This window comes from Erigeron canadensis, chromosome 1 (genome assembly GCF_010389155.1).
Source record: "Erigeron canadensis isolate Cc75 chromosome 1, C_canadensis_v1, whole genome shotgun sequence".
Classification (NCBI taxonomy): domain Eukaryota; kingdom Viridiplantae; phylum Streptophyta; class Magnoliopsida; order Asterales; family Asteraceae; genus Erigeron; species Erigeron canadensis.
In genome coordinates this window covers 47,750,683-47,764,638 of record NC_057761.1, presented here as the reverse complement: position 1 = coordinate 47,764,638, position 13,956 = coordinate 47,750,683, and the positions used below count along the sequence as shown (strand labels likewise).

At 32.6% G+C, this 13,956-nt stretch overlaps 1 protein-coding gene across 3 annotated transcripts; it reads left to right on the top strand.

The window, feature by feature from the left end:
• Window positions 1-4,341: 4,341 nt before the first annotated feature.
• LOC122585297 (F-box/LRR-repeat protein 4-like) lies at window positions 4,342-12,526 on the top strand. Of its 3 annotated transcripts, none has more exons than XM_043757423.1 (8): window positions 4,342-4,696; window positions 6,952-7,170; window positions 7,996-8,402; window positions 9,311-9,496; window positions 9,956-10,148; window positions 10,341-10,417; window positions 10,872-11,025; window positions 11,882-12,526. In XM_043757423.1, the coding sequence occupies exons 1-8, from the start codon at window positions 4,427-4,429 to the stop codon at window positions 12,176-12,178; spliced, it is 1,803 nt and encodes a 600-aa protein (XP_043613358.1). In that variant the 5' UTR covers window positions 4,342-4,426; the 3' UTR covers window positions 12,179-12,526. The 3 variants fall into 3 exon arrangements, with proteins under 3 accessions (XP_043613358.1, XP_043613360.1, XP_043613359.1); XM_043757425.1 differs by lacking the exon at window positions 4,342-4,696 and adding an exon at window positions 5,052-5,254; XM_043757424.1 differs by lacking the exon at window positions 4,342-4,696 and adding an exon at window positions 6,295-6,393.
• Window positions 12,527-13,956: the final 1,430 nt, after the last annotated feature.

The following is a 13,956-nucleotide window of genomic DNA, read 5'->3' as shown; positions in this document are numbered from 1 at the left end:
TTAGTGTGTTGGTTGTTCAAAGAAGGAGGAATCTCATTCCGTAGGAATGTAAATATTCCATCATTTGCTGGAATCTCCATTCCTTTGGGATGGAGGAAGGAATTTCATTCATTCCGTCACTTGAATTCTCAAAAAATCAAAAACATTCCGCAAAATTCCATTTCTTCAGATTCCAATTCTTTCGAAAGATTTCATTCATTTCAAAAACATTTTGTGAACCAAGTGCGCCCTATATTTATACCGACATATAAAAAGAATAGCCTCCTTTATTTATGAAAATATTGAAATTACTCTATGCAATATGACTATAATAGCCCTACTCTTTTTCTACATTATCATCTTCTTTATTTACTAATTTAATTATCTATACTAATATACCTTAATTAACATTAATAAAATAAATTACACCACCAATCTCTCAAACCTTCAAATAACTACACTAACCACTATATTAAGTATATTTACATCAATATTCGTCGTCACCACCATCAGTCGTCGCCACATTGTCGTCACCGTCGTCGCATTACGCAGGCACCATGCTAGTTATACAATAATTATTTAGGGATTTAAGTCACATGGTGAATTTAAAACATTTATGTTAACATGAGTTTAATTTCACTCAGAGGCATTTTAACATGAAGTTGTTTTGTTTCGATGCTATTTGTTCGATACGAATTCAATTACACTTGAATTCGATCTGACTAGTTACCCTGTCTGACCACCTTGCAACCTATAGTTTTAGTTAACCACTGATTATTTACAATTTATTTTTTTAACTGTTAAATATCAAAATGGATGAAAACTCATGTTAAGTTAGAGATAACCTGTCATAATTTAGCTTATGGTGAGAATTCGATTTAATGTGACTTCTCAAAATGATTTTCGTTTGGATTCTTTATGCACTATCGAGAATCAAAACAATATTATCATGAATTTACAAGCTTAAACTAAATATTGAATTCATACTTAAATTAACAAGATTTAGTCATATTTAGGGGTGTAATAAAATATATGTACAAATAATTCGTTAAGTTATCTAACGACTATATATAGTATTTTTAAGTAATTACTCCTTCCGTCCCAATTTAAATGTCACGTTGACTAACTTTGACTGTAAATAACTTTGTACTATATAGTAGTTGATGAAACTTATATGAATGAAAAGTACATTAAAAACTCAATACATTCATATATTTTATATCAAGTGTTACATGACACAAACAAAGTTATTTACGGTTAAAGTTAGTCAACGTGACATTTAAATTGGGACGAAGGGAGTATTATTTAGTTTTAAGGTATTATAATATTTATTATTATTAGTAATTAATATAATTTTGTTAAATGTTTTGGTAACTGCAGTAATTTTTTTTTGTCAATAATGAAATGGTTGTTTAATATATTGATATAATATTGAAATGGTTGTTTAATATATTAATATAATATTTTATTTTATAATAAAATTATATATTTTTTTTAGTTTATTATCATTTAAATCATAGTTTTAATAAAATAATAAATGATGATATGTTACTAACAAGTATGATAGATTGATGGTATTGTGTAGTAATTCTTTTAGGGGGTTGCTATCCCGACCACCTTTTTACTAACCCGGCTATACTTTTAGCAGCGACATCTTTGACAGCGATTTTGTTTTTTATGTAAACCACTTTTAACAACGATTTTGTCTTTTTTTTGATTACCATCTTTAGCAGCGATTTTGTCTGTTCTGCTACCAATTTTAGTAGCGATATTGCTGCTAAAGGTAGGTGTTAGAAAAAGTAGAGTTCGTACACTACCTTTAGCAGCGCTATCGCTGCTAAAAGGTATGTAAAGTACAGAAACATTAAATTTGGTAGTTGGGTAGATGTAAAACATTAAGGTCGTTGCTAAAAGTATTTACCGGTTTATAACATGAAGTGAGTTAGATGTGGTAAGTGTGAACCATTAATGCGAGAAAAGTCTTTCTTTTTTTTTATCTTCTTTTACAATTCACATAATCAACAACATCCTCTTTGGTGTTCATAATTTTTCTTTGAGACATGGAGTTCTTTGATGAAAACAACCCAAATCAAAATGATGAAAATGACTCGAATCCAAGTGATGAATCTGACGATTCAAAATTTGAGCTAGACTACACGCCTACAACCCCGAAGCATTATATACAAACAAGGTATAATGTATGTGATTTTGTTGATACTGTTGTTCCATAAATAACTTTTGTGAATCATTTGATATTTTATTTGTCTTTACTATTTCATACGTTCTACTCACGTGAAGCACTTACGTTTTGGGCTCAAAAAACAAGACGCGAGCTCGGTTTTGTGATAGTCAAGCGAAGATCTAATAGAAAGAAAAGTAGTGGTGTAGTTTGGAAAGTCTCGCTTGCTTGTCATCGTGGGGGAACACTTGATAACCGGGAAAACAAAAACAAAGGTATAGGGTCCAAAAAAACTAATTGTCCATTTATGTTGGTAGGTCATTTGAATAATGATAATGGTTGGAGGTAATACATAATCACTATCCATTAGGTTTTGATCAGGGTCATGCCTATTTAAGGCGTATGTTTGAAGCTGATAAAGAGTTCGTGGAAAGGGCAGTGAGACTAGATTGTAAACCGAGCCGAATTTTAATTCACTTGAAAGAGGAATTTCCATAAAACAATTCCATAATCAAATATATATACGACATAAGAAAAAGATGCAAAAAGATGGTCGGGGAAGAAAGAGAAACTTTAATGCATGTTAAGTTGTCATTTCTACATTAACTTAAGGTATATGAAGTTATATGGAAATCTCATTTTGTATTCATGCAATGCAGGTTATATTCAAGATTACAAAATGGTAAATACATGTATTATTACACCATGGATGGTGTATCAGGACGATTGGAGAATTTGTTATTTGTTCATCCTTTATCATTTGAGATATGACGTGCATTCCCTTAGATTGTGGAAATAGATGTCACGTACAAGACTAATATCTACAACATGCCACTTGTTGAGATTGTCGGTGTAACTTCAACACACAAAACCTTCAGCATAGCTTATGCCTTTATTAGAAGCGAATGGGAAGCTGGCTACAAATGGGTCTTACAGTGCTTTAAATCAACACTTGGTGAAGGCTTTGTTGTACGAGTTGTATTCATTGATAGGGAGCATGCCTTAATGAATGCATGTCCCGATGTTTGGCAAAAAGTAAAGCACTTGCTATGTAGATTCCACATATGACAAAATATAAAAAAACATCGTGAGCCAGTGCTATTGTAAATATTTCGTATTTGTGTATGATTTTGTATAGAAATTGCAATCAAATACTACGTATTACATATACTATATAAATTGCAATCAAATAGCTATAAAAACATAACTAAAATATTGTAATCAAAAAATAAATATGTAAAGGACAAGCCGGTGGTACCAAAAGAATGTGCTTATTATTGATCCACCAAAACTTATGCCATTATCACCATCTGTGACATCCAAATTTTTCTTCAAGACTAATAAGAATATAATAATAAAGAAATGAGTGTGGGATTGGGTTTTGATAATGAAATGACTGATATACATGAAATAAACGACTAAATGGGTGTGAGATTTGTAAAGTTGGTTGGTAAGAACATTGATGTTAATTTGAAATTGATTTAATCGAAATAACTCTTTAGCAACGATATCGTTGCTAAAGGTGGTAGTCAAAGTTAAAAGTCCACTCAAAGTACCTGACAAAATTTTCATTTCTTACGATACAACGTGGTCAGAATAGCAAAAATAAACGATGAGAATAGAATCATGTTCTTTTATGGAGCTTGAAAAATGTTGTATAAAACCAATAGTATAGTATTTTTAGTAATAAAAACAAATATTCGTTAAAAAAATGTTCTTTTATGCTTTAAAAAAAGGGAACTGGTAATGATACCACAACTCTTTATTAATCTACCATTATTACGCATTATATATTTGTACTGTCTGCTATAACAGTTGTACAGTGTGGTACACTAATAAATTATAGTGGTACTAATATGTGCTCCCTTCAAAAAAGGGATAATAAAAAAAAATTAAAACACTGTTTCTCTGGAAAAGGAAAAAAAAGCAATACTAGAGTGACAAACAAACTTTTAATAACAAAGTTTACAAACATAGGTGACATCCATAACTATCAATAGAGTTATTTTTTTTTTCTCTTTATTTATTTGTAAACCTTGTTAGTAAAGATTTGTTTGACAATTAAGCAATTTTTTAAAAAAGAAAAAGAAAGAGACTTCAACGTAAGGTGGGACCGGTAAATACAACTTTATCAGCTGAAACTCTCTGAAACCAAACACATACAACCCCCACCGATCCACACACACACACTTTCTCCCAAATCTATATTTATACAACTCTCTCTCTATATATATATATATCTGTATATGTATACATCAATTGATTGAAATGAGAAGAGGCCATGATTTAATAAATTTAATATTACCAGACGAATTAATAATAGAAATATTCCGTAAATTAGATTCAAAATCAGGAAGAGATGCATCTTCACTAGTATGCCGTCGTTGGCTAACCCTAGAACGAATTAGCCGTGATACTATCCGTATCGGTGCTTCCGGTAGCCCCGATTCCCTCGTTCATCTTATCGCCGATCGTTTCGTTAATGTTACTAATCTTTATATTGATGAACGCCTCTCTGGCTCTCATCCCTTTGGTGCTGTAAGCTCCCACTCCTTTTTTCCCTTCATTTCTTTTACCGTATATTGTATATATATATATTTAGAATAATAAAAAGAATTAGGGCACATATAGGAATTGGGTTGGTTTTTATGTTATCATTATATTACTTAGAATAATGGTGTATCAGATGAAGCCTGATATTGGTTTTGAGTGTGAATTTTGATTTCTTATCTCAATTGCTATTTGATTTGTAAAATGGATTGTTTTCCTGAGAATTGGAAATTTTTATGTTTAGGTGTTGAGTGGGGTGAATAAGTTGATGAAGTTTGTGTGGTCAAGAAAGTAATAGAATTGTGTAAAGTTAGCAACTTTTTTTGGTGGGGATGAAAAGAGAGTACTATTGCGGTGTGTTAGAGGATATATCGTTCATTGAAGTAAATATCGTCTGAGATTGTATATTAATGAAGGGAATTTACAGATATCGTAGTTTTAATTTGTTATATATCTAGTGTGGACGTCAGGTTAATGTATCGTGCCTTTTCACTGTTGGAATCACACGAAGGATCTGAACCGTTGCACTTGGAAGGATTCACTAATGTAATAAGCCGTACCTTAGACAATTTTCATGATTTTGGGGTTGACAAGTAATTTGCGAGATGACATCGTTATACTGTTTTTGTATTACAGCATTTTGTAATGGTGAAGGGTCAACATATTTACGTCACCATGAATTTTGAGGTTTACAATACTTAGGAAGGGTGTATATTTTATACCTTCCGTTCACCACATTAGTCATTTGGAGAGGAATAAGAACCTGCGATGTACTAACATTAGTTCAGATTTTCCTCTAGGGATCGGGGGATTACAATGAAACATTCATCAAGGAGCTCCTTCAAGTTTTTATATATAGCTAGAAGTATTAATATATGAAGTGAAATTGGCAGAATCACATCTTTTTTCTCAGCTAGGTGCCTAGGTCATAAGTAGTCTTGTTGGGAAGTATTGTTGAATAATAAGTATCAATTCAATTGGTTTTTTAGACTTTCAGCAAAATCTGTTCGGTTTCTGACCAATCAGGTAGATATATAGTTACGATACTGGTGATATATCTATTTTATACTGCCTTTAGTGTTGTTCCCATGTGCGTTTTTTTGTTATCGTTCTTCCAAAATTAGACAATTAACGTTTAGGTTTTGAGTGGGTTACTGTTTTTCGAGTTTTCAAATATGTTGATATAAGTTTGTCACTGAGAAACTGGGATAAACCTACATCAATTTAAGAACTTTAGGACTGTATGACCTATCATTAATTAAATAAACAGCCATTGGGAGTTTGTAATAATCAAGGGAGTCAGCACATATTATAGTATCAATAAGATAGGCCTGAATTTGAATAAGCTGTATCATGGATATTAGCTCAGCTTACCATTCCCTTGTATGCCCAATCGGGAATCTGTTGATCGATATGCGCCTGCAGGACTCACCCATGGTGTTAGCTGTACCTTAGATATTGTTTTTCAATTTTTTTAATGATGTTTGGGTTTAGATCACCAATTTGTGCAGGACGCTTCACTTTACTGACTTTGTTTTATAGCTTTTTGTGATGGTCAACGGTTGACGTATTTTGCCACCATGAATTACGAAGTTTGCATTATGAAAAACAGTGTAAAATTATATACCAGCATTTATTGTGATTGTCCTTTAGGGACAGAGGGAGTACAAAGAGATGTTCATCAAGTAGGTCTAATCTTTCGTGACTGTTTGTATGCAAATTTAATATGTGAAAAGTGGATAGAAAATTACTTCAAGTTTCTCTGTGTGTGTTTTTGTTGGTTTGTCTATACATGTATATGTATTTGGATGGGCTTTCTGCATATTACTGCTAACATCATGTGGCCTTGGTGTTTTCAGTTTTATGAGGACACTAGTTGGAAATAGTTCCTTGATTCAGGTTATTAGGAAAAACGGGATGTTCCAGTAAGAAAAAGATCTAGGCCCCTAGTTGTGATGGTGTTGAATAAACCTGTTATTCTTTGTAATATACACTTGAAGATGAATAAGAACCAGTGCCACACGTCCACACTTATATTTATTACTATTCCTCTGTAGAGACATAGTATAATGAATCACTCATTGATTAGAAAATCTATGCTTATCGTCTGTGTGAAAGTTCCATAAATTAAGAGTGCATGTAACTGTACTTACATAAATTGGAAATCTCATCTCATAGAACTATAGAAGCCCAGATTAAAGTCTGTACTTTGATCACTTTTAGTGATTTTGAACAAAATGCAGGAAAGAGGGCGCAATGCTAGACAATCTGCTTGGCTCAGGCTTCGCTTTTTGGCGGAGAAATATGAAACATATTGTCTATCGGATGCTGGTTTGGCTGCTGTGGCTGATGGATTTGCCAAACTTGAGAAATTGACCCTTATATGGTGCTCTAATGCAACGAGTGCTGGCCTCAGATTTGTAGCTCAGAAATGTGGATCTTTGAAATCTTTGGATTTGCAGGTAAATAATTTGTCTCTTGTTCATTGTCAATCATGGATTGATTTTAGTGGACGAGGTTTTACATCTGGAATAACCCAGGAAGAGAGTGTCATCTAGCTAATTATTCATGACTCATGAGGTCATGTAGGTTTGAATGACGGCTTCTTGAATCCTGAAATTGCTGCAAGCTCACATAATCTTAATTCAAAAGGTGAAAATAGCTTCACAGTATCAAACTTTAAATTGAAACCCAACTTTAAACCCTTATAGATCATGTATTGAAGAATTGTTCAATGAGATACACTGGTAGGTAAATTCATAGTGGAGATAAACAAAGCGACTTCAGGTCATCTTTGTTGATGTTCTTTTTTCTCTTTTCTTTCATGTATTTTTCTATTCTTTTTTGTTTTGCTGCTTCTCTTTTTATTTGCGAATAACTATGTATTTATCTATCATGTCTTATTTATCTCCGTTGTCAAAGATGAAGTTACCTAATCAGTTGCTCTATATTTGCAAATATAGCCTGTAAGTGGCATTGAGAATAAATTCTGGATTGTAGGTGGAAATGCTTATAGTTTTTACATGCTATGGCTATATATGGCTGTTAAGTTTTGAAATTCCAGGATGTATGTGTTATACTTAATTTGTCAAGCCTTCGAATCTTAAAATGTGTGCATCGAGCAATGTTGCATTCTTGTTTGTTGAAAGTGGGCACATTACAGAGTTATTTAAAACTGAACTTTTTATATTTGATGATATTGATGTTCATGTTTAGTTGTATATAAACTTACATATTATTTAGAGGTATTAAGTATCTGGTTATTTATATTTTTCTTCTTTCCAAAGGGTTGTTATGTTGGAGATCAAGGTATTGGTGCTGTTGGCGAGTGTTGCAAACAACTTGAAGCATTGAATTTGCGGTATTGCGAAGGTTTAACTGACACTGGTTTAGTTGAGTTAGCCATAGGATGTGGGAAGACCCTGAAGTTACTGGGTGTGGCGGCTTGTGATAAAATAACTGATGTTTCATTAGAAGCTGTAGGGTCTCATTGCAGATTTCTTGAGACTTTGTCACTGGACTCGGAGTACATACGCAACAAAGGGATAATTGCTGTTGCAAAAGGATGTCCCCTTCTCAAAAATCTGAATCTGCAATGCATTATGGTAACAGACGAGGCTTTAAGTGCTGTTGGAAGCCTTTGTGTGTTGTTGGAGTCGTTGGCACTTTATAGTTTTCAGAGATTTTCAGACAAGTTAGTTTATCTTTCATTATGTCCTGTTTTCTTATTGTTTGTTATCATACCAACTTGCATGAAATATTAAGTCTTAAGATGTTCATACTTTATCCAAACGTTCTATGGTAAGTTATCCAGTAATATATGCAGTTTTTTCAACGTTTTTTGAGAAACTGACATGTGCATCACTTTAATTGTCTTAGCTCGGGTTGTTTAGTTTTTGAGAGCTCAAGCGACTATAAATGACTTCATGTTTTAGTTATTTAAATTTTATGTATAATTGTTTTTAGATAAGTTCAATTATAAAAGTTTGTAGAAATATTAAGTTTGTAGTTATACCAATTATAAATACATACTGCAGTAGACTACTATTTAAGATTATTTAATATGTAGGCCCGCTTGGGCTTGCGTGTTTAGTGTTTGAAGCTCGAGACCGTTCACAGAACGGGCTCTGAGTTTGGCTTGAATTCGACTCGGCTCGTTGCTTCATTTGCTAAATGAGTCAATACTAATTGACTCGTTTAAGTCAAGCTCGAGTAGCTTGGCTTGTTTACGGCTCTATCTTTAACTGAATCAAGGCTATGTAAAATAAATGAACATTATGGTTGAGATAGATGCTTGATTTAATAAGTTAATAAAAAGTTTGATGGGTGATTTTGGTTTATATATGGAAATAAAAAGAGTGAGGTTGCATAAAACATTAGGCTAAGATGAAGATAGCAAACCGACAAGACTGGCGTTATCTAAATGCATGTTCTGTGTAGACACTTTGAACGACCTTCATTTGATTGTGACGGGTTTGGGCTATGAATCCATCCTGCTGTAAAAGGGATTGAAGGAACCAAAAGTCATAATCAACATAAATTCAAAAAAGTTAGCTATTTGTTTCATTTTGAATCTGATAGATGCTGAAATGATATATACAGGAGCCTTTGTGCCATTGGGAATGGATGTAAAAAGTTAAAGAGTCTGTTGCTGAGTGATTGCTATTTTCTGAGTGATAAGGGATTAGAGGCAGTGGCAGCTGGTTGTTCTGAACTTACACGTCTTGAAGTAAATGGATGCCATAATATTAGCACATATGGGCTGGAAAGCATCGGAAGGTCTTGCATGTAAGTTTTATTGTTGTTATATTGCTTTTGCAATCACAATCAACACAATTTAGTTATTTATAAAAATGGGCACAAAGTGTTAGATCAAACCCAACTAAGCCCTTTGATTCTTGGGCTAGTTCAGTTATTTATCTATCAACTACCCAACTTGCATGTTTCAAACTGCACTACAAGCTACGTCTCAACCCAATCTCGCCTTGACCTTTATAACCCAACCCACATTTTGCCAGACCTAGCAAATATTGATGCAAATCTGGAAAGTAAACGGAACTTTAAAGGGTTTACTTGGGATGTTGGTTTATGCCAGCAGTCCAACACTGGTTTTATGTAGTGAGTTGTCTAGTCTTTTTTTGATTGTTTATTATTCTTATCTTTTCTGTTCCAAATTTTTAATTCTTTAAATCAATGCCAGACTAGAGTTCAGTTATCTGCAATGAGGCTAACATGATAAATTTGCAGGCGTCTTACAGAGCTAGCATTACTATACTGTCAGAAAGTAGGTGATCAAGCCCTGTCCGAAGTTGGCAAAGGTTGTAAATATTTGCAAGCTCTTCATCTAGTGGATTGCTCGGTCATTGGTGATGATGCTATATCCAGCATTGCTATTGGCTGCAAGAATTTGAAAAAACTTCACATACGCAGATGTTATGAGGTATTTTTTCTCTCAAGTATTTATATTTTTCATGTAATCAAATTGCTTAAAATAAAAGTATTACTTACACTCTATATTATCGTGAGAACTCGCTGTTCCTGATGTGTACCATGTGTGTGAATATAACCCGTGTGATATTTCGGAGCTAACATTATCAGATTACTTAGTTGTCTGTTTCTTTATAATTCATAGGTTGGGAGTGAAGGAATTATAGCTGTTGGTAACAATTGTAAATACCTTACAGATCTCAGCATTCGTTTTTGTGATAGGTAAAATTTTTGTTTCATTCTTATGTACAAGTACTTTCATCCCACATGTTGATATATGGGAAACTGATGGATGATGCTAACATATACATATTATAGTTGCATTGTTAATATACATATTCGTTAATCATCCATGTATGTGGAAGATAGGATATTGTACTGGTAGATAATGTATATTGTTCTTACATAATTATGTATAGCATGCACATTACAATGAAATTTTAATTTCGCTGGAAAACTTTCTAGAGGGTATTTTGATATTGCAAATGTGTTCGTTAAATCAATACGACATGTTTGGTTTTATATATCTCTGTCCTCTTTTGTTTGTGATTCCTTTTTCATTGATTAGGCAATTACTCTTATTGTTAGTTACTTAGTTTGCTATGTTCATATTTTACATTTAGATATGGTATATGCAAATGTTCTTTACGCAACTAATTTTGCAATTATATACCAGGGTAGGGGATGAAGCTCTGGTTGCTATTGGTAATGGTTGCCCCTTGTTACAGCATTTAAATGTCAGTGGCTGTCACCAAATAGGAGACATCGGAATCACAGCAATTGCAAGAGGCTGTCCTCAATTAACTTATCTAGATGTTAGCGTTCTTCAGGTAACGTTGGTGTAAATAAAATACGTTAGAAGTTTATAGCGTTATTATAATTGATCAAGACTTGCTAAAATGTTCTATATGTTTTATTTTTTAAGTAGATTATTGTTTTAACAACATAATTTTTAATGTGAAAAACTAATTATTTATAAATTAAATATGTTGATCATTTACTGTTTCTGCCTAATTCACATAAGACCTTATTGGTTGCCTAGAATGGAACGACAAAGGAACTGAACAGAGGAGTTAATGGAATCGACAAGGTAATGGAATGAATGTTACATTCCATTACTTTGTTTGGCTGGCCTACAGGCTACAGGAATGGCATGAGTTCTATTAAGTATTTTTCTTATAATAAACACAATAAATAATCTTTTAAGTTTGAATAATATTAATCTGATTATACACAATGGAACATAATAAAGACCTTAATGAAGATTTTGTCTTGTTTTTCTATGCTATCTGGAGATAAAAGAAAAAGTAATGTATTTAATAGGTTTGATATTTTTTAAAAACAGATATGGTATCTGAGTGTAATTGTAACTTTTCATTTCAATTAATGATTGAATGGCAAATAAAAACCCTTGCTTATGTAATAAAAATCACCACATTACTTCAGGAATGGTCCATTGCATATTACGAGACAAAACAAACAGCTTAGTTCCATTTCCTTCCTTCTCTGGCTCCAGTATACTGCACACTACTTGATGGTTTATCATATATGTATTTTAAAATCTATATTGACTAGGAAAAGATGATAAAGAATCAGAAGTGTTGTAGCTAGTAAAGTATATGTATCAAAGTTTAGATATCCTTTTTGTACGAGGCTAACAATACATAACATTTTTTCTCTGGACAGAATTTGCAAGATATGGCATTGGCAGAGGTAGGCGAAGGGTGTCCTTTACTAAAGGATATAGTAATATCACATTGCCGTGATATAACAGACGTGGGTCTAGCTCATCTTGTTAAAAGATGCAAATACCTTGAATCCTGCCACATGGTCTATTGTCCCGGTGTGACTACAGCAGGGGTAGCCACCGTCATATCTACTTGTACCAATATTAAGAAGGTTCTGATTGAAAAGTCAAAGGTTAGTGAGAGGACTCGAAGGCGTGCAGGGTCCATAATCTCCTACCTTTGTGTGGATATATGAAACCCTAAATCTATCTATGAAAAGAGACCACAAGAATGTGTTTAGTTTGAATACAGCTATAAAGCTCATAAGCTCGTTATTAGAGTGTATTTGTACAATAGCAAAATATACCGACATGATCATGGAAAAGGTAAACTATAGTGTGGTAGTTGTGGAAAGTCATGTAGTCTGAGTACTGTGTTGTAATAAGGGAACTTGTATTTGGTCCAGTGGATTTATTTCTGATTTCTTGTATAGTTTCAGGTGTTTTTCTAGTGCAACTTATGTATCGCTTTGATTCTTGTAGTTATCAGAACCAACTCCCTAATGTACATTAAACATGGCTTTTAATAGTTTCCTTTTCTTAAAGAGTTTCTAGATGTTGATTTTTGTACCTATTTTGTCAAATTAATGTCTGAGTTAGAACCTGTTTTTATATTTGATTCTTCAGTGAGGATGGTCGGCTGGAATGGATTATGAATTTTGTTTTACTCAAAATTTGAAGTACAAGATAAAATGTCAAATATTATAATGTTATAGATATACGAATAATCAATTTTGATAACTATGGGTCTTTGGTAAGAGTGAATCAAAGAGAATGGAAATGTCGAGAATGAATATACTGATAAATAGAATGAGTATTTGGAAAGAGAATAGATTCTGTCGTTTGGTACAAGCAGAGAATGAATATATGAAAAATTTAAAAACTTAAATAATAATTAAATTTAATACATATAACATCATTAAAAAAAAAATTAAATTTTTTTTCATTCCTATCCATTCTCTACAATTTATAAATAATGGAGGGAATGAAATCGATTCCCACTTCTCGATTTCCTTTTTCATTCTCCGTTGCAACCAAACATGAGAAGTATTTCCCATTCTCTTTCCACCCTTTCCATTCCATTGTACCAAACATCTCTAAAGTTGAAACAATCAGCCAGTTTGTTTCCATTGGACGTGTCGCTTTTGTTTCCATTGGACGTGTCGCGGCCAATATTTGCATGACTCTAACTCTACATCTCTAACTATATGTCGAGTTTGGTTTAAATTTTTTCTTTTTAGCAGTAATTTGAGCTAAGGGGCATATCTTTTCACTTATCCAATTCTAGTCATGGGAAAATCCATTTTGGGAGGACTTTTCAATTTTCATTCTTGGAAATATTTTGCTTACACTAAAATTTAATTCAACTCAAAGGTTTAAATCTCGTCAAATAACAATTCATCTATTGATGATTCGTGGAATTAGTTTTATTTTGTTAAAAAAAAAAACTGATTTAATGTTTCCCACTATCATCTGTTTATGTCAATTTTTTTTATTAAATTGGAGTCATTTGTGAATTAAGACTTTTTTTCATCTATTTATGTCAATATTTTTATTAAATTGGAGTCATTTGTGAATTAAGGCTTGTGAAAAAGACAACTTTTAATCTGTATTTGAAAATTATGGTTCACTAAAAAAGACATGCATATTGAACTAAAAACGTCAACTTGAATTTCTTATTCCCGTAAGAATTATAGTTACATACATCATAAAATCAAGCAAATGTTTTTTTAATGAGGGACTAAAATGTATATTTAAATTATTTTCAAGGTTGTTTAATTGTTAATAACTTAACACCCTATGTTCTTTATAAAATGTCCAAGATTTAAATTTAAATTTTGTTAGGTAAAGTTTTGGAGATGAACAAAAGTATTTGAAAATGATAACTAAGAGTCGCAGATTAAACGAAGTGGAGAAAAAAAGAGACGAACTCAACCCTTTATCGTTCAAAGTCGCCCCCAACACCGCCCCATGG

Coding starts and splice junctions, on each gene's coding strand:
- LOC122585297 (XM_043757423.1), top strand. CDS start 4,427: ATGAGAAGAGGCCATGATTTAATAAATTTAATATTACCAGACGAATTA. Junction 10,149..10,340: donor ACATACGCAGATGTTATGAG/GTATTTTTTCTC, acceptor TATAATTCATAG/GTTGGGAGTGAAGGAATTAT. Junction 11,026..11,881: donor TAGATGTTAGCGTTCTTCAG/GTAACGTTGGTG, acceptor TTCTCTGGACAG/AATTTGCAAGATATGGCATT.